Genomic DNA, 25,898 nt, shown 5'->3' on the forward strand with positions numbered 1-25,898 from the left:
AAAGAATTCAGTGGCTCATGAAGAAACCAGTTCAAATCAGTTAACAGCCTAATTAGTGTTACAGCTACATTGACTCCCCCTTGCCACTATCAAAATACCCAACTTAGGACCGGCAGATAGACCGTTAGCATTTCCCAGATGCCCGGCCTTGCTGAACAGTGGCACTCAGCTTTTTTCTCACTCCAGTATAAGGCAAGCTCCAGGGTGACCACTTAACGGCAACTCAGACTGTGAGACTCAAAAGTGTGCCCATAGGGAGAGGTGAGCATGCAACAGACCCTCAGGCTGACGATCAGTGTATTCAGGGAAATCTGTCAACCTTTTGTTTATCTATGGATATAGCAACTCTAGTTCAAGGATCACATACTTCAAAATGCCTACAGAAGCCAAGTCAGTAATGTAAACATATAAAGTAGGCCCGGCAAGAGAAAACCACAGTAGGACAGTCATGTTCCATCTAAAGGCAAATAAAATATATGCAGGACCAAAAAAAAAAAAAAGATTTACAGACTGAATTTGCCATGCGGTCTTCTTCAGTTTGTGACCTCTATATCTGGTTCCCTACCAATATTTTTAAGATTAAAACAAAACCAAACCCTCAGGCTTAGAGAAGTTTGCAAATGTCCCAGGCCACTTGGCTGATTAACAGCAGACATGACAAGCACTGAGGTCTATTGACTCCAAGGCCACATCCTCTGTGCTGTACCTTGCTGCAGCTCTTTATCTTAAGGGGAACTTCCTGGGTCTGGAGCCTGCAGGCACCAACAAAACCATAATACAAGAGGCCTTTGTTCATGAGCCAACAAAGCTCTCTCCTGGATTCAAGTGTGCCCAGTACTGGGCAACAGACATCTCAAACCAGGAGCACAGAATTGCTCTCTGCTCCCCCTTCAAACCTCAGGCAACTCGATCCTAAGATTTCAGTTTTACTGGCTCTTCACACCAACAGTGGATTAGCTTGCAGCAACCTAAACTGCTGTCTCAGAAGAGAAAGAAGAAAGGAAAAGAAAGGACTACTCACTTGTTCAACCACATAAAATGCAAACTGCAGGCGCTGGCGCTGGAGCATGGGAAGCAGGTGTCTGAACAGGACTGGGAGGTGCTCGTGGCGGTTCCGGAAGGGGATAAGGATCGCCACCTGGAGTGGATTACAGCAAAAGAAGCACAGTTAGGACTCTCAGCTTTCACTCCTTAGCAGGACACCCCTGCTGAATTGCTGACCAACCCATGGGAGTTCTGGGAGGCTGGCTATCTTGTCCTCAGCTTTCTCTAAACAAAGATCTATGTTGGCAAGTTGGCCCTTGGACCTAGATGAATGTGATTCTTACATATACCATATCTTATAGTACATAGTAGGCCTACAATTTATGCTAGGCCATAACTCATAGGAAAACACACATTCTACACTGTGACAAAAATACATCTATAAACTTACAATTAAAACAAGCTTCACAAAACAGTATTTCCCCTTACAATGTGCAATGTACAAATGCTGGTTATTCAACTGTTTTTATTTCCCAGCGATGGGCTGGATACTGATGTGTTCCAGATCTGCTGCATCAGCAGCACTTAACGAGGCTGGCACAGAATACGCATTTTAATAGATACTTGCTGAAAGAATGGACTTCAGCTGGGGTCACAGCTTAACGAAAACTACTGATGTCTTCTGACTATGGTCAGGCAGAAAAAAACTAAATCTCAATGTCAAGCCAGGTAACTTTGCTTTTTAATCCACTAATCTTGTAGTAACCAATGGAGAACAGGAATGAAGCACTGACTCTGTAGATGACTTCTGCAAATGGGTCATTAGAGACCACCAACGCCCTCATCCCCTTGCTTTGTTAATATTCCTGGTGGGAAGACCAAAGGGTCTTGCTCGGTCATCAGAATAATGCAAATTTCTTTATCTACAAAAAGAGTCCTTGTGGAAACCCATTCCTCTAAAATGTTTCTACATTTGCATGGGGTGGTAGGATGAAAATGACAAAATGTCATGGTTAGCTAATCCCATGGTGATTCGGACCAAAGGCAAACCCCAGGTGGGCTTCTCAGCATTTTGGCTGTGACTTCACACCCTACCTTCCACCGAGGCATGCAATCAGAAGGCTTCCAGTGACCTCCGAGCTTGATGGTTGGGTCTTTGGAGAAGAGTTCATGAATGTAATCCATTCCAATTTCACTCATGTTTATGTCTATTGGGCCCTCTGAACAGAGACGGGGAAAAGGGATTAAGAGGTCAGAAAATGACAGGTTTCCCTATGCCTGGGGTTTTAGTCTCTGGAGAGCGCAATGCTTTTTCAGCTGAATTTGTTTTTAGCAAGGATGGAAGTCCCTTCCTCTGCTTTCCATCTCACCGTATTTCAGTTCCTCACTATTTTCAAGGTGAAGAGGCAAATCAAGGAATTAAGACTTTAGAGTTCTGCTTCTGTCAGGGGCCAGGAAGAAATGAAAACTTTAAGTAAAACAGTAGCTGAGCTTTTCTTTTTTTTTTTTTTTGAGACAGTCTCGCTCTGTCGCCCAGGCTGGAGTGCAGTGGTGTGATCTCAGCTCACTGCAACCTCTGCCTCTGGGTTCAAGCAATTCTCCTGCCTCAGCCTCCTGAGTAGCTGCGGTTACAGGCATATGCCACCACACCCAGCTAATTTTGTATTTTTAGTAGAGACGAGGTTTCACCTTGTTGGCCAGGCTGGTCTCGAACTCCTGACCTCAAGGGATCCACCCACCTGGGCCACCCAAAATGTTAGGATTACAGTCGTGGGCCACTGTGCCCAGCCTTCTTTTTTTTTTGTTTTGTTTATTAATATGTTTTAATAAATAGAGACAGGGTCTCACTATGTTGCCCAGGTTGGTCTTGAACTCCTGAGCTCCAGTGATTCTCCCACCTTGGCCTCCCAAAGTGCTGGGATTATAGCTATGAGCCCCTGCACCTGGCTGCAGCTGAGCTTTTCTGAGAAGAAGGAGAAAAGCAGCTGAGCTTAGAGTCATGTCAGGTTTGTTCCTGATGCAAGTGCAGCCACACTACCTCTCTCAATCCATTCACCAGTGGGTCAGGACCCTGAGTGATTATGTCCTAACTCAGAATGCTGGTCATCTCTGACTTAAGTCAGGAAGTGGTACAGTAACAATCAATAAATGCTACTGAAAAAATGAACTGATAACATTAGTTTTAGGCCTGTCAACGCCTATTTCTGATACACAAATCTCAGCCTTCCCAAACTAAGCTTACATCTAGATGCAAACAAATGCAGGTTTTAAAGGGAAAACCTATATATGTGTGGTGAGACATGCAAATGAAACAGTAAGGCTTCCAACACAACTTACATACTTATAATTAATTATTCATATATGGATGAGAATATGTTCAAATACCATGCACAACTATTTCTAACATTTTCCCTATTTTCACTATGTTTGTGCATAAAAGTCAACTTTGCAAATGTAAGATTTTCCTTTTCTTGATCTCACTTCTTAAAAAAAAACAATTTTAAAAAAAGAAGTGGGGAACCATGTAAGAAGCCTAAAAGTATAGGAAAGGTATAAGAGTTTACTGTCCTTGTTTTAGCTTACACGAGATTCAAAAAAAAGAACAAAAAGATCTAAGAATTGTTTTAACTAGCACTTTGTTAAGAAAATAACTTCCAGGCAAGGCATGGTGGCTCATGCCTGTAGTCCCAGCTTCCCAGGAGGCTGAGGCAGGAGGATTGCGTGAGCCCTGAAGTTGGAGACCAGCCTGGGCAACATAGTGAGACCCCCACCTCTAAGATCAAGCACTACCATCAGTGGGAGATTTATACTAAAAAGACAAAGCTGACTGCCTATACAGTGATGTGCTTTGACATTTTCACCAGTGACGGATGGCATATACGGTGGTTGCATAAGATCACAATGGAGTTGAAAAATTCCTACTGCCTAGTGATGACATAGCTGCCATAGCATTGTTGTGTTACTCAAGTGTTTCTGGTGATGCTGGTATAAACAAATCTACTGCATTGCCAGTCATATAAAAGTGTATCACAAGGCTGGGAGCAGTGGCTCACACCTGTAATCCTAGCACTTTGAGAGGCTGAGGTGGGTGGATCACCTGAGGTCAGGAGTTCAAGACCAGCCTGGCCAACATGGTGAATTCCCATCTCTACTAAAAATACAAAAATTAGCCAGGCGTGGTGGCAGGTGCCTATAATCCCAGCTACTCGGGAGGCTGAGGCAGGAGAATCACTTGAACCTGGGAGGCAGAGGTTGCAGTGAGCGGAGACAGCACCACTGCACTCCAGCCTGGGCAACAAGAGCAAAACTCCCTCTCAAAAATAAAAAAGTATAGCACATACAATTATGTAGAGTACATTATACTAGATAATGATAATAAACTATGTTACTGGTTTATATATTTATTATACTATATTTTTAAATCATTATTTTACCCTTTTGAAACAGGGTCTTGCTTTGTTGCCCAGGCTGGAGTGTAGTGGCACGATCATGGCACACTGCAGCCTGTTGCCCAGGCCTAGGTGGGAGGGTTGTTTGAGGCCAGGAGTTCAAGACCAGCCTGGGCAACATAGTAACACCCCATTTCTTAAAAAAGTAATAATAATAATTTTAAAATTAGCCAGGCATTGACAACAGGCACTTGTAGTCCTAGCTCCTCAGGAGGCTGAGGCAAGAGGGTTGCTTGAGCCCAGGAGTTCAAGGCTGCAGTTTTTTTAAAAACTTTTTACAAGTTCACAAGTTTAGAAAGTAAAAAGGTATAATAGTAAGGTTCATCTACCATTAAAGACAGACAAATATTTTCTGAATAAATTTGGTGCAGCCAAAGTGTTCAGTGTTCATAAAGTCTACAGTAGTGCAGAGTCATGTCTCAGGCCTTCACGTTCACATTCACTCCACGTTCACTCACTCACTGACTCACCAGAGCAACTTCCATTCCTGCAGGCTCCATTCATGGTAAGTGCCCTACACAGCTGTACCATTTTTTATCTTTTATATCTCATTTTTTACTGTACCTTTTCTATGTTTAGATACACAAATACTTACCATTGAGCTACAATTACTGTATAGTACCATGCTGCACAGGTTTGCAGCCCAGAAGCAATAGGCCATACCATACAGCCTAGGGGTGTAGCAGGCTACACCATCTAGATTTGTGGAATTTTACTCTAGGAGGTTCTCCCAACAATAAAATCACCTAATGATGTACTTCTCAGAAAGTACCCTCGTTGTTAAGCTATGAATGACTGTATTCATACTTTCTCTAGGAAGTTCAAACAGAACCCAAGTTACAAAGGACAGGCAAGGGCAAAGGGAAGAGTGAAAAAGTAGGAAAGGTAGAAAATGGCACCCAAGAACACAGGCAACCTTGCAGCAGGCTTTGAAGAGGAGCCAGGAGCACAACTTTCACAAACCCTGTTTCCAATGGCAGGGAGGTATTTATATTCTCTCTGCAGGCAGACAAAGAGATCAAGAGTGCCCTCCCCTTTATCCATTTTAAAAGCAGAGGAAGACAGGCCGGAGCTGTACTCACTCATGGAAGGGAGTCTTTCAGGGCAGGTATGGTTTGCAAAGTAGGTGAAGTCTTCAGGAAGAAATGTTGTAGTTTGCAGGAAGGTTTCACTGTGGTTCAAGTCAAGAGGATAATCTAGGGAGGTAAAGGAAAAAAGTCGATCAGACTGGTATGTGTGATCAACCGTGCAATTATCAGATGCCTACCAAGTAAGTCTTTCTCTTAGCTATCATCTTGGTAGAAGGAGACAGGACTCTGGACTACCGCTTTGATGCAGCTAAAAATGTGAACCCATCAATAAAAATGTCAGCCAAATGGCAGATTTTAACCAGTGTTCCTATTCCTATTGATTTTATAGGTTTATATGCAGCACTCAGTTTACAGTCAACTGTAATTAAATGTAATTTTAAAAACAGCAGTTGCCCTCCTCTCATTTCTGTTTTCTAAAGGAACCACTTGCCCTTCTTTTGGCCAAGTATTTCAGCATTTATATGCAGTATTCACCTCTGTCAGCCTCTACGGCTGGTCGTGATGTTTCTGTTTTCAGTCTTACCTACTGACCTCCCACTTATCCCCTTCCTTCTGCCACCCCTGCCACATGATCCCCTTCCATTCCCCAGTCTCCCATCGGTCACATATCATAGCTGTGGTTAGGACAATCTTCAGTCTTTGTATTACGATGCTGCTGTTAAGTACTAGTCATCGCTGAGAAATGTGGAAAGTTATGCATCTTGTTTTTCTGTTTGCTCAGTTTTATATGCAATGATTCTAATTCAACACCACACCTTTCACCAAGACATTTCCTCCTAAGACATACATTAGGTATTCTCTCAACTTCATCCTCCCAGAGGAGGTGTGGCAGCTTCTGGCCTTCTTCCATGCCAAATGTGCTTGGGGGGAGGTATTCTCTCGGTGATGATTCCTCCCTTCTGTACTCTGTGCTGCCTTTCTGGAGAATACAGAACAGGAGTTGGATGTGGGACCTCCTGGTCCTCTGTCTCATCTTTTCTATCCAGTTTTCCGTCTTGCCATTTATCTGCCCTACTTTCCGAGAGATTTCCTCAACTTTACTCAACCTTCCTTTAATCATCATCTCTGCTATCATATTTTTTAACTTTGAAGAGCTCTTGTTTCCTGAATGTTCATTTCTTACTATATTCTTGTTTCATGTTTGCAGTCATTTTTCTCTTATTGGTATCTCCAGTGTCAATATCTTTGGGTCTTTTCTCCTGGTCTGACCAGATTCTCCAGAGAAATCCACTCGAATCTCCTGCCAGAATGGTAGAGTCCTGACTATAAACATCCTGAAACTAAGAAAGAAGAGAAAGAGGCTGGGGCATATGTAATCCCCATCTTTTCAAATACTGTGGTCATGCCAGGTATCCCCAGGTTGAGGAGCCTCTGTTTTGCCATCTCTGGGGTTATTAAGTCTCTAGCTCTTGCCAGGATGGGGAAATGGGTCTGGGTATCTGACTGCTTTTTAACAGCTTTCAATCTCCCTTTATTTTAGTTGCCACCTTTGCTCCTACTTCCCATATTGCTAGTTCCTGAGCTTCTGGGGGATCCTGGGGTGGTTGCTGGTTCTCCTGTTGCTGCTTTGAGCAGTCAGTTTTCTTGGGTTTGTTAAGTCTTTTATCAGTGGTTCTTCTGCTTTCTACCTACCAAGGTTTTTTGCTGTGGTCTCCTTTTGTGTTCTCATTCTCAAGGGTTTATAATTTAAAAACCCTCACATATGTATGCCCCTTTAGAGTCACGTTAGTGGATATGAAGAGTGTGATGGCAGATGTCTTTTTCCTAGGGGACTGTACTTGTAGAGTAGGAGGAGGGTCTTCCAACCTCATTTTCTACAGATGAATAACTGTAACAACATACACAGAACTCCGACCAGGAGCCCTGGCTAATGCATGACAGAGCTCCAACTAAACTCTGAATGAGAGATCCTTCCAGTATACTGTATTGTTTTTATTTTTTCCACAGAATATTAAATCCTTTTGGATCCACGCTGATTCTATGAAAATTAAAACATCCTGTTCAAATTCACTTTGTACCCTAGAATTCTAGAATCTTCAACTAAGATATTTTTGAAAAAGCACTATAAGCAGGTTTCCAAGAATCAAATGGCTAACACATTGAATCCTTTTATATATGCACACGGCTGCCTACTCTGCGCTGCCTACTCTGCAAGTACTCTGGGGCAAAATTCAACGAGAGGCAACTTGAAAATTTTAACAGTGTCTTAACAAGGGAAGGAACAGAATGCTTTCTGTCCTTTTCAGTAGTAGCTTTCCTGAAAAACAATAAGCCTGCATTTATAGAGAATAGTAGAGACTAATTTATATAAAGACATAAACCAGGCTGGGTGTGGTGGCTCATGCCTATAATCCCAGCACTTTGGGAGACTGAGGCAAGAGGATTGCCTGAGCCCAGGAGGCCAAGACCAGCCCAGGAAACATGCTGAGAACCTGTCTCTACAAATAATTTTAAAAATTAGCCAGGCCTGGTGGTGCGCGCCTGTGGTCCCAGCTACTCGGGAGGCTGAGGCAGGAGGATCACCTGAGCCTGGGAGGTCGAGGTTCCGGTGGGCAATGATCACACCACTGTACTCCAGCCTGGGTGACAGAGTGAGATCCTATCTTAAAAAAAAAAAAAAAGAAAACATGAACCAAGACAGAACCTTAAAGATAATATTTACACAGAAATTCTCTGAGCTCAGTTCATACATGCAAACCTGGCCTGGGTTGAATCTTCTTCTGAAGGTAGTAACTGCTTCAAAAATCTATGTGAAGAACCCCTCATCCTAATTATTACTCTGGATGAATCTAATAGATGAAATTATTCTCCTTTAGAAAAAAATTAAAAGACCTCACAAGTACTAGAAAATGTGCCTGTGTTTGTGATACGCCCATGTGTGGCAAGAGACGCTGGCTGGAAACATGTATTGGCACAGTCAATACATTCACTAGAAGGCAATGAAATTCCCAAAAGTATTACACTAAGTATATTTTCGTAAACAAATCAACAAAAACAAAGACAATAATCATTCTGGTCAATGACTGACCCAAGCCCTAGAGCTAGAACCTAATCAGGAAACTAGAATTTAAAAAACATGAGGCAAGAGACAAGATATCACTAACTCTAATGATTCTACTATTTGGAGTTTCTTTGAAGACAGATAAATTCCTTTCTACTTCCTTCAAACAATGATACAGTAAGCCTGGTAGCAACTAGCATGAAACAAAAAAAAAAGCATTTATTTTTCTTCTGATTACTAAATTAATAATATGTCACTGTTTTAAGAATCCTCAAATACACAACAACTCTATTGCAAAAATCTTCCAGAAACTTACTCTACATCTTGGGAGGGGTGGCTTAATTTCCTGATTTCTTGTTTAAAAATTTTTAAATAAAACTTTAATTAAAATAAAGTCTACTTGGAAGGCCAAGGTGGGGTGATCACTTCAGGTCAGGAGTTCGAGATCAGCCTGGCCAATATGGTGAAACCCCAACTCTGCTAAAAAAAAAAAACACACACACACAAAAATTAGCCGGGCATGGTGGCAGGTGCTTGTAATCCCAGCTACTCAGGAGGCTGAGGAAGGAGAATCGCTTGAACCCAGGAGGCAGAGGTTACAGTGAGCTGAGATCACACGGTTGCACTCCAGCCTGGGCAACAACAGCAAAACTCCATCATAAACAAACAAACAAACAAAGTCTGCTTTTCAGTAGCAATAGAGGCCTTTTAAAATGAAAGAGACAGAGGAAATTAATTGCTCACGACCTGGTAAAACTACGTGCAGTTATCGTGAGGAGCCCTTGTTTTTCTCCCCTGCTAGCTGTCCAGCAACGGGTGGGGTTATACCTTATCCCCTTGGAGTTCCAAATATAACTTCTTACTCTTCTAAAGCATGTACCTACTGAATGAGGAAAATGCTGAGAGAAAAACAAGCCTGTTGAATTTCTACAGCCACGGTTTTACTTTTTAATTTAAATCTAATCTATTTCAAAGCTGGACATGTTCTTGAAGGGCAAAGAAGGCAGCCGCTTTTACATTTAGAAAATGGGAAAACAAGCCGGGCGCGGTGATCTCTGCATTTTGGGAGGCCAAGGCGGATGGATCACCCAAGGTCAGGAGTTCGAGACCAGCCTGACCAACATGGTGAAACTGTGTCTCTTACTAAAAATACAAAAAATTAGCCAGGCACGGTGGCATGCGCCTGTAGTTCTGGCTACTCAGGAGGCTGAGGCAGGAGAATTGCTTGAACTCAAAAGGTGGAGGTTGCAGTGAGCCGAGATCCCGCCACTGCACGCCAGCCCGGGCAACAGAGCGAGACTTTGTCTCGAAAAAGAAAATGGGAAAACAGGCCAGGCACAGTGGCTCACACCTGTAATCCCAGCACTTTGAGAGGCCAAGGCAGGTGGATCACCTGAGTTCAGGAGTTTGAGACCAGCCTGGCCAACATAGTGAAACCCTATCTCTACTAAAAATACAAAAATTAGCCAGGCATGGTGGTGGGTGCCTGTAATCCCAGCTACTCAGGAGGCTGAGGTAGGAGAATCGCTTGAACCTGGGAGGCAGAGGTTGCAGCAAGCCAAGATCGTGCCACTGCACTCCGGCCTGGGCAACAGAGCGAGACTCCGTCTCAAAAAAAAAAAGAATATAGATAGATAGAAAATGGGAAAACAACAGACTCCTACCTACAGGTTCAAATGGCTACTGATATCATGGGCTTGCAGACCAACATTTCTGTCCAACAGCAACTGCTTATTCAGCATTGCTTCACACCAGTGGTTCAGCAGCCTTGGCTGCATATTAGAATCATCTAAGAAGCTTTCAAAAATCCTAACACCAGGCCGGGTGTGGTGGCTCATGCCTGTAATCCCAGCACTTTGGGAGGCCGAGGTGAGCAGATCACTTGAAGCCAGGAGTTTGAGACCAGCCTGGGCAACATGATGAAACCTCATCTCTACTAAAAATACAAAAATTAGCCGGGGGTGGTGGCACTCGCCTGGTGTCCCAGCTACTCAGGAGGTTGAGGCAGGAGAATCACTTGAATCTAGGAGGCGGAGGTTGCAGTGAGCTGAGATGGTGCCACTGCACTCCAGCCTGGGTGACAGAGCAAGACTGTCTCAAAACAAAAACAAACAAACAAAATTCTAACATTCAGGCTATACCTCAGGCCAATTAAATAAGAATCTCTAGCAGTCAGGCACAAACATCAGTACTTTGGAAAGCTCCTTGGGAATTCCAATGTATAGCTAAGCTTGGTATTGCTACCCTAATACCTGGAGGAGGTAAAAACCTGCCTTCTCCCTTGTGTTACCAAATCCAGTTGAGAAGGAATCGAAAGTGCTGACCAATGGACCCCAGCAAGAATCACCACTTTCCCCTCCCATTTGAGAAAAGACCAAACACTTGCCTCTCTGCTTGAAAAAAATATGGAAATTTATATATACTAGAAAGATGCCACTGGGACAAATATCTGTGAAATATAAAGAATGAGCATTCTTCAAGAGTTAGTCCACTAAAGGATGACTACCTACTGGGAGGGTAGCCACATCGAAGACTACAGACTGGACATCTAAAACCACCGAGAAAGAGGTGAAGATGACCCACTCCATTAATAGATTACAAAGCACACCAGCATGACTTTACTCACTCTGCAGATTCACAATCTCACAAACCAATGGCTTTCAGTGACAACAGGAAGCTTCTCCTGGTCACTACTTCAGGTTTATTTCCAGGTTCACAGACCCCATCCCCAAAAGTCTGTTTTCATTCACTGATCACCATGTTGCTTTTAAACTTAAAGAAAACCAGCATTACTTAAATGTCACCCTGGGCTTTTGAGCTATGCTTGGCCTAATGCAGATGCCTGAATGTGGGTATGTGCCTCAGCATTATTTCAGCAGAGGATGGTGCATAATCCAGGTTACCACCATTAAGCCAACAGTGCTCCAGGCAGAAGTGGTCGGGCCAGAGGTGTCAGTCATTTGGCTGTCTCAGCAGTGCTGGGCCCAGAATACCCTCTCTGACTGTGCTAGGTAGACAACTGCTTTGAAATGAAGAAGAATGATGGGTTTTCATTAAATACACTTTCAGTGAAATGCTATTTTCTTTTCAGTACAGGTTGAGTATCCCCTTATCTGAAATGCTTAGGACCAGAAGTGTTTCAGATTTCTGATTTTTTAGGATTTTGGAATATTTGCATTATACTTACCAGTTGATCAACCCCAATCTAAAAATCCGAAATCTGCAATGCTCCATTGAGTATTTTCTTCAAGTGTCGTGTTGGCACTCAAAGTTTCATCATGTGTGGATTCTGGAGCAGTCTGGAGTTGGTATTTTCTGATTGGGGATGCTCAACCTGTACTTACTCGCCAAAGATGTGCCAGTGACACAGCAGCTCCACAAGATGGTGACCTCCTTAGAAACATGCTACAACACTTAAGACGTGCTTTCTTGTTAAATTCATTCCTTCATGCATACAAAAATAACTTACCAAGTGCTTCCTATGTGCGAGGCAGTGTATAAGGTACTAAGGATACAAAGATGACAAAAGGAATGAAGCCATCACTGCCATTCAGGGCACAGGCCCTGGAGTCAAGAGAATCAGCAAACCCTAACCCTGCTGCTGCATCAAGTTCCATGACTTCCATGTGCCTTGTTCCTTTTATCCCTACAATGGGGACACAGTAGCTACCTTCTGGGTTCTTGTGAGGGACTACATGAAATCATGTGAGTCAAGTATCTAATAAACAGTAAGAGAGTCCCTGATGGCACAGACTTCCAATCTATTAGATAAATAAACACGTTTAACAAAAAATAGATTGTTCTAACCAGAGAGATGTAAGGAAAAGGTATTTGGGTGTATGATAATTTGAGAATAAAAGTACACCAAGTTCAATAATAACGGGTCACTGGATACACCCTCCAAGGGTGAAACTCACCTCTGTACTCAGTTTTCAAAGACAGCAACTCAGGAAGTAGCGCAATCCTGTGTTGCCAGACCGGCAGTGGTGTGGAAATGGGGTCCTGCTGCATGCCCCTCTAACTTCTGAGAGAACTGCCAGTACTGCCAAATGCCCAGAGAGACAGATATTCCAGCCTCATCTAACACTGCAGAAGTATGACATCTGGACTGGATAAATGTCATGAGGACACAAATGTTCCCTTACTCAGTGCTATACAGGGGAGAGCGCTCTGGAAGGGCAGTCAGTACTGCCTCGTTTCTTCACCTAACTAGAAGCAGGATTTTGGCAGGGTTTAGGGAAAGAGTCACATGATCAAGCTGCACCATCTTCCCCAAGATTATATGTACTATGTGTGAAAAATGCAAACAGCATAAAATTCTGCCTTAAATGACAGAGCCACATGAGTCGAGTGAGAATGTGTGTGCGGATTGTGTGCAAAACCTACCACCACATGCAAGACGGAAACTGCAGGGTTTCCTCTCCCAGGTATGGTTCAGGGCTCAGGTAACTTGACCCAGTGCGACCACAATTTGTCTAAAAAGCTCTGAAATGTCATTCACTTGTTCTTTGCCAACAAGAAAGTATCAAAAGTTTATCAGTTTGCTAACTACAGTCCTCTGTTGCTAAAGTGGATGGCAGAGGAAACTGATAAATTAGGATGTGGTCAATTCTTTTAAGGAGAGGCAATTCTTTTAAGAGAGGCAATGCTTTCTCTTGATTTCCTAAGCGCCGCAGAATAATTCGCATTTGCAACATTTGCAAAGCAATTTCACATTCGACAGTGAACCTCCAAAAATCTTGTAACTTATTAGAGAAGAAGAGAGGACTGATTTAGAGGGAGAATTTTTTTTTAAATGTAAATATTTTAAAATATTGGGCTTAGACGAAATCATTAAGAAGCCATAGGAGGCTGGGTATGGTGGCTCATGCCTATAATCTTAGCACTTTGGGAGGCCAAGGCAGGTGGATCGCTTAAGCTCAGGAATACAAGACCAGACTGGGCAACATGGTGAAACCCGTGTCTACAAAAAATACAAAAATTAGCCATGTCTACAAACAATACAAAAAATGAGCCACGGTGGCTCACACCTTTAATCTTAGCACTTTGGGAGGACGAGGCAGGAGAATCACTTGAGCCTGGGAGGTCAAGGCTGCAGTGAGCCAAGATCATGCCATTGCACTCCAGCCTGGGAGACAAAGTGAGATGCCATCTCAAGAGAATAAAAAAAAAAGCTCGGGCACAGTGGTTCATGTCTGTAATCCCAACACTTTGGGAGGCCGAGGCAGGCGGATCACCTGAGGTCAGGAGTTTGAGACCAGCCCGGCCAACATGGCGAAACCCCGTCTCTACTAAAAATACAAAAGTTAGCCAGGTATGGTGGCGCACACCTGTAACCCCAGCTACTCAGGAGGCTGAGGCAGGAGAATCAGTTGAACCCGGGAGGTGGAGGTTACAGTGAGCCGAGATAACACCACTGTACTCCAGCCTGGGTGACAAGAGCAAAACTCCATCTCAAAAAAACCCAAAGAAACCCAGAAAGCACGTTAGTCCTCAGTTACAGAAATGAGGCGAATCATGAATCCTTAGTAAAATGAAATCTCAGAATCTATTTTTTAAATAAAAACCATCCCTGGCTGGACTAGAGAGGCCTCAAGAGAGTCCCACTTAATCATGTGGAAGTATCACTTCCTTCCTGTATTCAGTTTTTGAAAGAGTTAAAAAGAAAGAGCCCTGGCACAGTGGCTTATGCCTGTAGTCCCAGCACTTTGGGAGGCCGAGGCAGGCAGATCACTTGAGGTCAGGAGTTCAAGACCAACCTGGCCAACATGGTGAAACCCCATCTCTACTAAAAATACAAAAATTAGCCAGGCATGGTGGCATGCTCCTGTAATCCCAGCTACTCAGGAGGCTGAGGCACGAGTATCACTTGAACTGGGGAAGTGGAGGTTGCAGTGAGCCGAAATCACCCGTTGCATGCCAGCCCAGATGACAGGAGCAAAACTCCGTCTCAAAAAAAAAAAAAAAAAAAAAGTAGTAGTCATCCAGTCATTCTTAATGTATTATGCTATAGTTTAAATGTCTGTCCCCTGCACACCTCATGCTGAAATGTAATCCCCAATGGTGGAGGTGGGGCCTACAGGAGGTGTTTGGTTCACAGGGGCAGATCCCTCATAAATGGCTTGCTGCTGTTGCGGTAGGTTCTCCTCTATTAGCTCCCACAAGAGCTGGTTGTTAAGAAGAGCCTGGCCCTGCCCTCCTCTCACCTGCCACATTGCTTCCTCTCACCATACACACAGGCTTCCCCTTCCCCTTCCACCAAGAGTGGAAGCAGCCTGAGGCCCTCACCAGAAGCAGATGCTGGCATCACACTTCTTGAATAGTCTGCAGAACCATGAGCCAAATAAATCCTTTTTCTTTGTAAATTATCCAACCTCAAGTACTCTTTTATAGCAACACAAACAGACTGAGTCATATTGTTAACAAAAATGAACGAGGATTCATTTGGCAAGAGCTTTTTTAGCAGTAAAGTAAAACTCAGCCAAATCCCTCTTTTACAATGCGCTTTTCCCATTGAAAATAATTATTGCAACCGAATTTACCTCTCTTGGGAGGAGACATTCTAATCAGACCACCTCTTTACTAAAAATATACCTGAGTCATTTACACTGCTGTTCCTCTTGGCATAAGCACTCCGAAGCACCTGCTCATAAACCTGAGCACCGATTGTTCTCACGTTGTCCCGGATCAGAATGCCTTGAGCTTGCATCATGAAGAGGTAGGTGTTCACTGCAGAAAGCAAAAAGGGGAAAAAGAGGTGGATTCAGAAGCAATCATTTAAAAAAACATACCACATAGCTATGGATTTTTTTTTCTTTTTGGACTTTTAAAGCCTCTTTTAGTTCTTTTAAAACCCTACACGACCATAACTCTATTTTCCATACCTTTCAGGACACCAACATCCTTTGGGTAGCTAGTAGAGCTTAGAGGAATTTCTGTCAATATCCAGCAGTTCTAGAAAAAGCATCAACTTAAAAAAATATATATTCCATCTCTTCTCCAAATACCCAATCTGTATTCTAGCACTCTGATCATCAGAAGAAAGACCTTTATGAATTAGTTAAAACTTTTTTTTTTTTTAAAGGTTTCTGCTCTCTTTAAGTTCACCTTCTCAGAATTAGTTCATGGTTCTTCATAGAGAAAAGAAACCACTGACTCTCTGACTGCTAGAAGCACTGAAGCCATGGTCTGAAGCCACGGTCTGGTCTTGGCAACCTTTTCAAAGGGGTAGACTGAGGCTCCAATCACTTACCCTTGGGGGATTTGCAAAGAAAAAGGAGTAACGGAAGACTATTTGCAGTCCTCACTATCCACCCATCCCAGCCCAAAAGTCCAAAGCAATAGGGAAAGAGCACAGTCCAAGGTCAATTAAAACATGCTCTTAACAAATGAGTGTTCAGATTAACCTGCCAATCTTGTCTTCTTTGGAAAGTGATCTCCACTTGCATTTTCCTGAAGTCTCTCTATGATACAAAACTAGAAGTTCACAAACACATCAAAATGTAATCCCTATATTCTACTTGCAAACTCCACTGCTCTGCCATCTATTTTCAAGAAACAGTGAGATTGTAAAACATAGTTTCTTAACCAGTCACTCTAATTCCCTCAAATTGCCTTTGTCATTGTGAAAGGGGGATGTGTTACAGGGGTGGAACATTTACAAATCTAAACTTTGTGGGTGTCTGGGGGTGGATTCATCTAACCGCTTGGCTAACCTCGGGACCAGGCCCCAGTGCCTCCTCCACACTCAATACATCTGGCCTTGGGATGTGGATTCTGGCTCTTTGACAAAACACTTGGCTGACGTTATGTTTCATCACTATTAAAGCAGTATCCTGTACATAATGCGCAGCAAACAATGACTGAATGGAATAATGGACGAAGCTTAGAAGTCACTGTATTTCAAGCTAGTGCTTTTGGTGCTTTATACTGGGAATGACAGAGGTGGGGTGGGTTAGCATAATGTCAAAAACCCCACGTGGCCAACATTAAACAGGGACATTGAAATCTTTCGAAGATTTCAAATCATCTCTTAAGGTATATCCCAAGCCATAAAATAATAAGCAAAAAGGACCAGTGTTCAGAATGCTTTCCGAAATGAGGTAGCAGTTTCAAATGCGGCCTTGCATTGATTGGGAGACAGCCCTATGCTTAACTTCTGGCACCGTCGGAGAATAGATCAGATATTGTGTTTATTCTCTAGTAGCTAGGAAAGATTTTAAGGAAAAAAGACAGCTTCCAATTATTAAAAAAAAGTATAACTGTGTGAAGTCTCTGAAAGCAGGAGTAACACCTCATTCTCTATTTCCAGCAGATAGTACACTGCCAGTCACAGTAGGGGGGCAGTCCACAAATACTTGTTAAACCTAAGACTTAAACTTCATCTAATATCACATTTCTAATTCAGTCCTGTGTTGTTGTTGTTGTTTTTAATCATTTGGGCTGTACAGTATGTTCCCACTGCCCTGAAATCTTCCTTTCATCCCAACATATTACTAAACCAGTTGTCTTACTGAAAATTTTGTGTAAAGCTTTTATTGTATTTATGGAAAATCTTGTGTAAAGCTTATAGTAAGGTGCCGCCAAGAATCCACTACCTCCTTTCCTCTGCACTGCAAAGGACACAGTTGCTTAGCCCCTCCTTTAAACACTCTCCCTTTCTTAGCTTTGCATCCCAACTGGAGGATTCCTCTAGGGCAGTCATTCTCTAATGTTTCCCACCCATCCCCCAGAGTGCTTTTAAGAAGCCTGTTTCCTAGGTCCCACTACCCAGACTGATGCAGCTGGTCTGAGTGGGGCCCATGAATGTGCACTTGTAACAAGCTCGCAGGTGATAAATGGTGCTGGACTAAGGACCACACTTCTATAACCACTGCTCTAGGGAACTCTGGCCACATAATAAATGTAAGCAACATTTATTGAGTACTTAATTACATAATTCCTTACTGCATTTAATCCTCATAATTATCCTAAGAGGCACGTAATACTATCCAATTTACAAACAACTTCTAGGCTTCAGTTTCTCCAAGTATCTTCACAAAGGTCAACTGAGAGCACTAGGATTTGAACCAGGTGTGTCTGTGCTCTTAACTACTAAGCTTTTATACCTTGCTCATCCATGTTCTAGCCACAACCTCTCTCTGAAAGATTTCAAGCACCCACATGGCTTAAATGCTTACTCTTAAGGAGATAGCTCTCACATCTTCATCTCCTGCACAAAGCTGCCAGATGGATCTTTCTTGACCTTTCTTAATTACAGATTTATCCACACTGTTCCTGCTCAAAAGTCTTTTATGTCTCTTGCCTTTATCCCTGAGCTGCTGCTACAGCAAGGGGTCTATTCTTTCTGCCGTGCAAATCCCATTAATCCTTCAAACCCCAGTTCACAGACCTCTTGAGGAAGCTTTCAGTACCGTGTCAGTCTCCCCCCTTCTCCAGTTTCTGTGATGGTCTATTACAGACTATCAAAACTTGGATTTGTTTCCATGTTGACTTAATTCGCTAACAACTGTCTCGTGTTAGTCTCGTCATTCAACTAATAAATTAACGTAAACCACATAGTATTTTTTTTTCTAATTATCGAAAGGAACTAGCACAATGCTAAAAAAATAAAAACTGAGGGAGTAAAGACTGCCAAACAAAAGGAAATAATCACAAATCCACAACTTGGGATTGGATGGCATTTTAAGGAACACTCACCAATATCATCGAATGCTTCCCACTACTGGGGAACTATGACCTCCAAGAACACAGAGTCAACAGGGAAAATATGGCCATCAGCAAAGAAAACCTACTTTGGTTGGGTACAAAATGTTTCCCAGTCACTTGTTTTTTCTTTTTTTCTTTTTTTTTTTTGAGACAGAGTCTCACTCTGTTGTCCAGGCTGGAGTGCAGCAGTGCAGTCTTGGCTCACTGCACCTCCACCTCCCAGGTTCAAGTGATTCTCATACCTCAGCCTCCCAAGTAGCTGGGACTACTACAGGTGCATGCCACCATGCCTGGCTAATTTTTGTATTTTTCATAGAGACGGGGTTTCAGCATGTTGGCCAGGCTGGCCCAGTCACTTTTGCCCACTGGTTCTCTCTCAACCTTCCCCAGACACCCTCTCCCACTCAGGCCCCTTCTATGTGTGCCCCTCCCATATCACAACTTCACACAACTTCACATCTTCATCATCACAACTTCATCATCACAACCACTGCCCATCCAGGCTGTGCTCTCTGCATACTGGCCCAGTTGTCTACACTTGACAAAGAGTTGTGACCACACTAACGGAGTTGTCCAGATGCAATAGGATGAGCCTAGAAACACACAAACCACCAGCAGCCCTGTTCCACCTGTTACCAAAGATCTGTAAAAGCAAGCCCCTTTTTGGAGATTCACAATGCACAATAACTCAAGGCCCAGAAATTCCCAGAAGAGAGATGTTTAGTTATTTAGCCTGCCATTTCCCAAACCAGAACATCAAGTGAGTCTCTGCAGAACTTACTTTGGGAAATTCAGTTTTGGATATTTCTATGAATAGACTTTTTAAACGTCCATTACATGGTTAGGTAATCAATCAATCAATCTTTGCTGAATGTTGTTGGTAAACAGCAGTCACATCCTATTACTAATTCATATCAAGCTTGCTAGAAGCAAAATCCCCTTAATCTTTTTAGAGATGCTAAATTGCCCTTCTCCTGTGCAATGCTCATGCAGTTGGTTATACAAATCAAACTGTAGGACCTTTCAGGTGTCTCTATTAAAAGTCTTGTTACCGGTTGGGCGCAGTGGCTCACATCTGTAATCCCAGCACTTTGGGAGGCGGAGGCAAGAGGATCACTTGAGGCCAGGAGTTCAAGACCAGCTGGGCAATACAGCAAAATCCCGTCTCTACAAAAATAGATTTTAAAAATACTAGCCGAGTGTGGTAGTGTGCGCCTGTAGTCCCAGCTACTCACTCAGATCAAGGCTGCAGTGAACCATGATTGTGCCACTGCACTCCAGCCTGGGCAACAGTGAGATGCTGTCTGGTTAACAACAACAAAAAAAGCAGTCTTGTTAATAAACTTAGGCCATGGCTCTGGCCTAAAGTAGGAAGTACATATGCATACACATGTTGCTTTCAATCTAAATTATCTCATTCAAAATTCACACCTCTGTGAAGTAGATATCATCTTGAGTGTTTATTTTAGATTAGGAAGTCAAGTCCTCCAGGGGGTAATTTGCCCAAGGTCATATGGTTAGAGAAATCAAAACCAGAGAGGTGAACTGAGTTGCTGCATATATTTTGATGAGCTTTACTTTGTTTTTTTCTTTTTGTTTTTTGGAGATGGAGTCTCCCTCTGTCGCCCAAGCTGGAGTGCAGTGGCACGTCTCGGCTCACTGCAACCTCCATTTCCCAGGTTCAAGCGATTCTTCTGCCTCAGCCTCCTGAGTAGCCGGGATTACAGGCACCTGCCATCATGCCCAGCTAATTTTTTGTATTTTGGTAGAGATGGGGTTTCACCATGTTGGCCAGACTGGTCTTGAACTCCTGACCTCAGGTGATCTGCCTGCCTTGGCCTCCCAAAGTGTTGGGATTACAGACGTGAGCCACCGCACCCAGCTAACTTTGAAAATTCTGAAAGCAGTACTTTCTAATAATATGGTCCTGAGCAACAGTGGCTGAATCACAGTTTAAAAAAACAATTTTAAGTTGGTGTGCAGTGGTTAAATCCTCCAGTTTCAACGAGTCTCTACTGAGCACCTCCTTTACTGTGTGCTTTTTAGGCACCGTACGAGGGCACTGGAGGCCAAGTATGCATAAGGCAACGCTGAATAGATGAGTAATGTATAGACAAAATTCAACAAATTACAATGCAGTGTGGTAAATGCGACAACATTTAACACAAATTCACACTTACTAATAATTTGTTTTACACTTTGATGAGACAATGTAATTATTATCCAGCCTCATATCTAGGAGGAGGGATCTCTTATATATAACCATAATTCAGTTGAGAAAAATAAGCCCCATTCAGGTCTACACAGTTAGAAATTTCCATCCAGATGCCAGTGTTAGCAGCCTTGGGCCATGGCTTAACTGGACAGTTTCCGGGGGCGAAGGACTGGGTTTCCTGCCCTTCAGCCACCTCTTGGCCACACAACGGTGCCTTTCTTCCTCTCTGCTTCTGATTCTAACAGGAAAACCTCCTCCTTTCTCACTGAACCTTAATGTGTATCCTTAATGTTTGCTGCGGTTGGCTTGGTAAGCTAAAAGAGGGTTCAGAACCAGAAAAGAAACCATTCCCTTCCTGACCACTTTTTACAATCTGTATCTCACCCCCAACATATGCAAACATACAACACACACACACTCACACCCAAACACCAATCACCCTCCTCTGCTTTGGTTTTCTACTTAACATACAACATATTTTAAAATCTATCTTGTCCCCCATAAGAATGTGAGCTCCATTAGGGCAAGGCTGTTGCCTACTTCCTTTAATGCTGTACCCCCAGTGGCTAGAACGGTGTGTCGGGAACACAGAGGATGCATAATAAATATCTGAATTTAAAAAATAATAATAATAAGTTGAGACAATATAGAGTTTTCTGAACTTGGCTGTGCTCCAGGAGGCATGGAGATGGATTTCAAGCCCTTCTCTTTATTTTGCATTAGCCCCCTCCTCCTTTCTGAGAGGAACCCAAAATACTGTAAGTTAACCAGTTTCACTGCACTAACCTGTTCCTAAGAAAAGCTCAGTCATTCCTTTCCACCAATTGAGCAGCACTGCCAAAAAGATTAGCTTTCCCCCCCAAAATGTTATCTGTTACTCTCATTCCTCATAAAGTTTTAAAAACATGTTCCATACTATAATGCACAAGTTTATTCAAAATCTTGTGCAATATTTGTAGTAGAAAAACACTAGGGAAAAAAGCCTAAATGACCATCCAAAGGAGACTGGTTGAATACATTTTTATACTCACTCCCATGGATGAGTACCATGAGACCATAAAAAAGAATGAGAAAACATTTGTTATAGTCCAAAACTAGAAAGAACTCAGAAGAGATTAAATATTTGTAGCCTATTCCGATTTTGGAATACTATACAGCAACAGGAATAAATAAACTAGAACTGCATGCACCCACGTGAATGAATCTCTCACACTTTATGTGACACAAAGAAGCCAGACACAAAAGAACACATGTGGTATGATTCCATGTAGATAAAATACAAAAACAGGCACAGCTAATCTACAACATAAAAGTCAGGAGAATGGCTACCCTGGAGTGCAGGAGAGTTGAAGGTGGCTTCTGGTCATCTTATTTCTTAACCTGGATGCTGGTTATTCAGATATATTCATTTTCTAAACATTCACCAAGCTTTTTGCTTACATGTACACATTTTAATGTTATATGTCAACAAAATTTACCTTCCCCAAAAATAAGGTGAGCAAAACCCATGAATTGACTTCCAAGACATATTATGCTACTTAATAAAGGGAAATTGATATGCACTCACATATTTTTACAAAAAAAAAAAACATAGGAAGAGTAAACCAGAAACTAATAAAAATGTAGGGGTAGGACTGAGGCCTGAGTACACCTTTTATATTTTGGACATTTACGTATTAAAAAAATTATCTAGCTGGGCATGGTGGCACACACCTATGGTCCCAGCTACTTGGGAGGCTGAAGTAGGAGGCTGGCTTGAGCCCAGGAGTTTAAGTCCAGCCAGAGCAACATAGTGAGAATTCATCTCAAGAAAGAAAAAAAAAAAAAATATATATATATATATATATGAAAAATGGGCAAACCCTAAAACTAAATACAAACACAAACAAATAATTCTAATAATACATCGTACTGAAAACACAACCAACGGAAAAGTACTCCGATACATTCTTTGAGAGATATGCTGTAAGGACAAAAAGAACTGTAAAGAATCTGGAACTCTGTTTAGCAGGTCTGTTGATTACAGTCATATTTGGGTCATAATCATGACATGGAAATCAACGGATGCTAAAACCCTCAGGTGAAAGGGTTGTTGAAGAGGATAGTCAAAACACATATTCAATGCACCACCCCACAAATTACATGTTGATCACAACTGACATTTGTAATTTTGCTGCATAAGAGGAAGATCTAGCAGGTCATCCCTTTACCAAATGTCTCAACTCAGCAACCCCAATATTAGAACAACCTACAGTTCCAGGCTCCTAATGCAATGTAAGATATTTACTTCCTATATAATATTCTTGCTAATCTACTGAAGAGAAAACAAGAAGATAAATCTAGAATATCCCTTAAGAGTTGGGATCTCACTCTGTCACCCAGGTTGGAGTGCAGTGGCATGAACATGGCTCACTGAAGCCTCCAACTCCTGGGCTCAAGTGATCCTCCCAACTCAGCCTCAGGAGGAGCTGGGACCACAGCGGAATGCCCCCACACACACAGCTAACATTTATATTTTTTTAGAGATGAGGTCTCCAAATACACACACACACACACACACACACACACTTTAGATTCTTCAGGCTGAAAGAACATAGGATATTCTACAAAATAACTGATCTGGACCAAAAAAAAGCAGGGGCTATTCTAGATTAGAGACATAACTAAACGCAATACATGAACTTTGACTAAATTCTGAATAGAAAAATCAGAGTGCTAAAATAGATATTTTTGAGACAAGTGAGAAAAATTAAACATGGAATGTATATCAGATATTACTAAATGTTAAGCTTAAGTGTAATCATAGTGCTGTGATTATGCAGAATGCGCTTATTCTCAGGAGATGTATATTGAAGTATTTAGAGGTTTCGCATCATGATGTCTACAACTTTACTTTCAAATGCTTCTGAAAAAAATGTGTGCATATGCACATATGCATGTATGAGCTTATGTATGCATATAAAAAGTTAAAGCAAATGTGACAAAATGCTACCAACTGGTGAACTCAGGTGTAGAGCATATATTTATTGTACTATTTTCTCAATGTCTCTACAGATTTGCAATTTTTTTCCAAAAGAAAAATAAAAGGTTGTTAATTAATGTGTTGCAACTGCCAGGTTAAGTGGGTTACTGTTCTGCTGGACTTCAAGCTTTCTCCAAAAGGGGAAAAGTAAAGTGGCCACTTACTCTCCAGGAGTGGCCAAGTTCCCAACTTTATTTAATGAAGAAACAGAGCTGGGCACAGTGGCTCATGCCTGTAATCCCAGCAGTTTGGGAGGCCTAAGCAGGAGGATCACTTGAGGCTAGGAGTTTGAGAACAGCCTGGGCTGTTCCTAGTGAGGCTCCGTCTCTACAAAAAAATTTAAAAATCAGCTGGGCATGATGGCGTACTCCCAAACTACTTGGGAGGCCAAGGTAGAAGAATCCTTGGAGCTCAGGAGTTTGAGTTGCAGTGAGTTATGATCATGTCACTGCACTCCAGCCTGGGTAACACAGCAAGACCCTGTCTCTCAAAAAGGGGGGGTGGGGGGGTAGTAGTAATAATAATAATAATAATAATAATGATGATGATGAAGAAACATCAAGTCCTAAGGACTTTTTATACTTCTATAAAACACCAGCTACAAAGAGATGATGAATTCTTTTATAAATGTTACAAACTGTAATTCAGACATACATTCATTCAACACTCATTATATACATATGATGTTCCAGGACTGCCCTATACTCTAAAGATAAAGAGATACAAATAAGACACAGTCCCTGCCATCACCTTGCAATGGAAGAATAGTCACGTTTGTTCAGGGGTACAGGAGAGTGGCTACTAGATCATATTGGGAGCAGGGGCCAGGAAAATACTCTCAGGAGAGGTAATTCTAGAGTATGGTCCTGAAAGAAGAGCACTGAAGCAGGAGAGGGAGCAGCATAAATGAAAACAAAGAGCCATCCAGGGGGAAATACATCTGAGGAATCAAAGAAGTTTCATATGGCTGGAGCGAAGGTTGCATATGGCAAGAACATGAGACGGGAGGCTAGAAAAATGGGGGGAGCAAGAGCGAAAGGGCTTCACGCACTATACTTGGGGTCTGAACTTGATTCTGAAAGCCACAACATTGCAGAAACGGTCCAGGATTGGATTTCCAGTGGGCCAATGAGTAGGTATCAATCGGAACAAGTAAATTTACCCTACTCAAAATTCCTGGCTCCAGATTAAGGACTGAACTTTTTAGTATCCACATCTAAATTCTTAGATGAACTAAATAAGATTCTGTGTGTAGAATCCCCCAGGTGATTAATAAAAGTTGGGAGCCTGAATCTTAGCAAAGACTGTACTTTCTACATGGAGCAATGCAGAGGAACACCACATCTCCATGGCATGTAGAGTGGAGGGAAAATGTCAAGATATAAAGCTAGACACAACTGACCAGAGCCAGAAAGAATGACACTCAGCAAAGGTGCTGCTTGGTGCTCAGGGGGGTCTGTTAGACTGGGTTTTCTTTCTCTGAATTTACTCACATCATCATCCCACTATAAAATGTGGGATTTATAACAGAGTCAAATAAATTCCAGAAAAACACTGGAGCCAATCTATGGATCAGAGGTTCTACCTCTTTAGCATGTCCATGCTTTTGGCATAAAGAACAGGGAAAAGGGAAGAGAATCTAAAGAGAAGAGAAGCAGAAAATGAATAAATAGAACAGGAGGCTCCCTCTCACGCTCATGCTTGCTAGTGCTCTCTCCTTCCCCCATATACAAAATACACAGATAAGACACAATAAAAATTAAGGAAAAACAAAATGTGCCAAAGGAATGCTGAAGTTTGATTTCTGCCATGCTAGAGTATCTGCAAAACCTGCATTATCTTTTTAGACCAATATTTTGTGGAAAAAGCACAACCTGAAAAATAATTGAACCTTACCCCCAAACAAGCAGATGATCAGTGTTCACTGCTCTGCACAACAGGTAAATAAAGAATCTGCTTATTCTGCTTATAAAGAGATGGATTCCTATACAACTAATAATGCATTTATTGAGTCCTTATGTGCCAGCACCTTTCCAAATGCCTGTGTTTTATCTCATTTCATCCTCACAATAACTGAGAGGCAGGTTGTTACCATCAATTTAGAGATGAAAAAAACTCAGGTCTGAATACGCAATCTGACCATGTGGAGCCAAGATTTCACAGCAGGCTTTGTCTCCAGAGTCCAGATTTTTAACAAACATGCTCTACTGCCTCTCAGATGCTCAATCCCCTGAATCCACAGCTGCTATGCTGCCCACACTTTGTTTGATTCCTTTTACTTGGATCTTTTTGAAGTGTTTTTTTTTTGGCTTGTGTTGTTGTTGTTTTTTTTGAGACGGACTCTCACTGTCACCCAGGCTGGAGTGCAGTGGCGCGATCTCAGCTCACTGCAGGCTGCGCCCCCCAGGGGTTCACGCCATTCTCCTGC

The 25,898-nt window shown here is 42.3% G+C and overlaps 1 protein-coding gene across 1 annotated transcript in view; it reads right to left on the reverse strand.

Annotated features, from left to right (window-relative positions):
- Positions 1–25,898, reverse strand: part of B4GALT5 (beta-1,4-galactosyltransferase 5) — an 80,670-nt gene that overhangs the window by 8,554 nt on the left and 46,218 nt on the right. The window contains exons 2-5 of the mRNA XM_001167173.5: positions 15,120–15,254; positions 5,516–5,629; positions 2,080–2,204; positions 1,022–1,138 (exon numbers count right to left, since the gene is read on the reverse strand). Of these exons, the coding sequence (XP_001167173.1) occupies positions 1,022–1,138; positions 2,080–2,204; positions 5,516–5,629; positions 15,120–15,254 (491 nt within the window). The remainder of the gene's footprint in view (positions 1–1,021; positions 1,139–2,079; positions 2,205–5,515; positions 5,630–15,119; positions 15,255–25,898) is intronic.

The sequence above is a fragment of the Pan troglodytes genome, chromosome 21 (assembly GCF_028858775.2).
Source record: "Pan troglodytes isolate AG18354 chromosome 21, NHGRI_mPanTro3-v2.0_pri, whole genome shotgun sequence".
NCBI classification, from domain to species: domain Eukaryota; kingdom Metazoa; phylum Chordata; class Mammalia; order Primates; family Hominidae; genus Pan; species Pan troglodytes.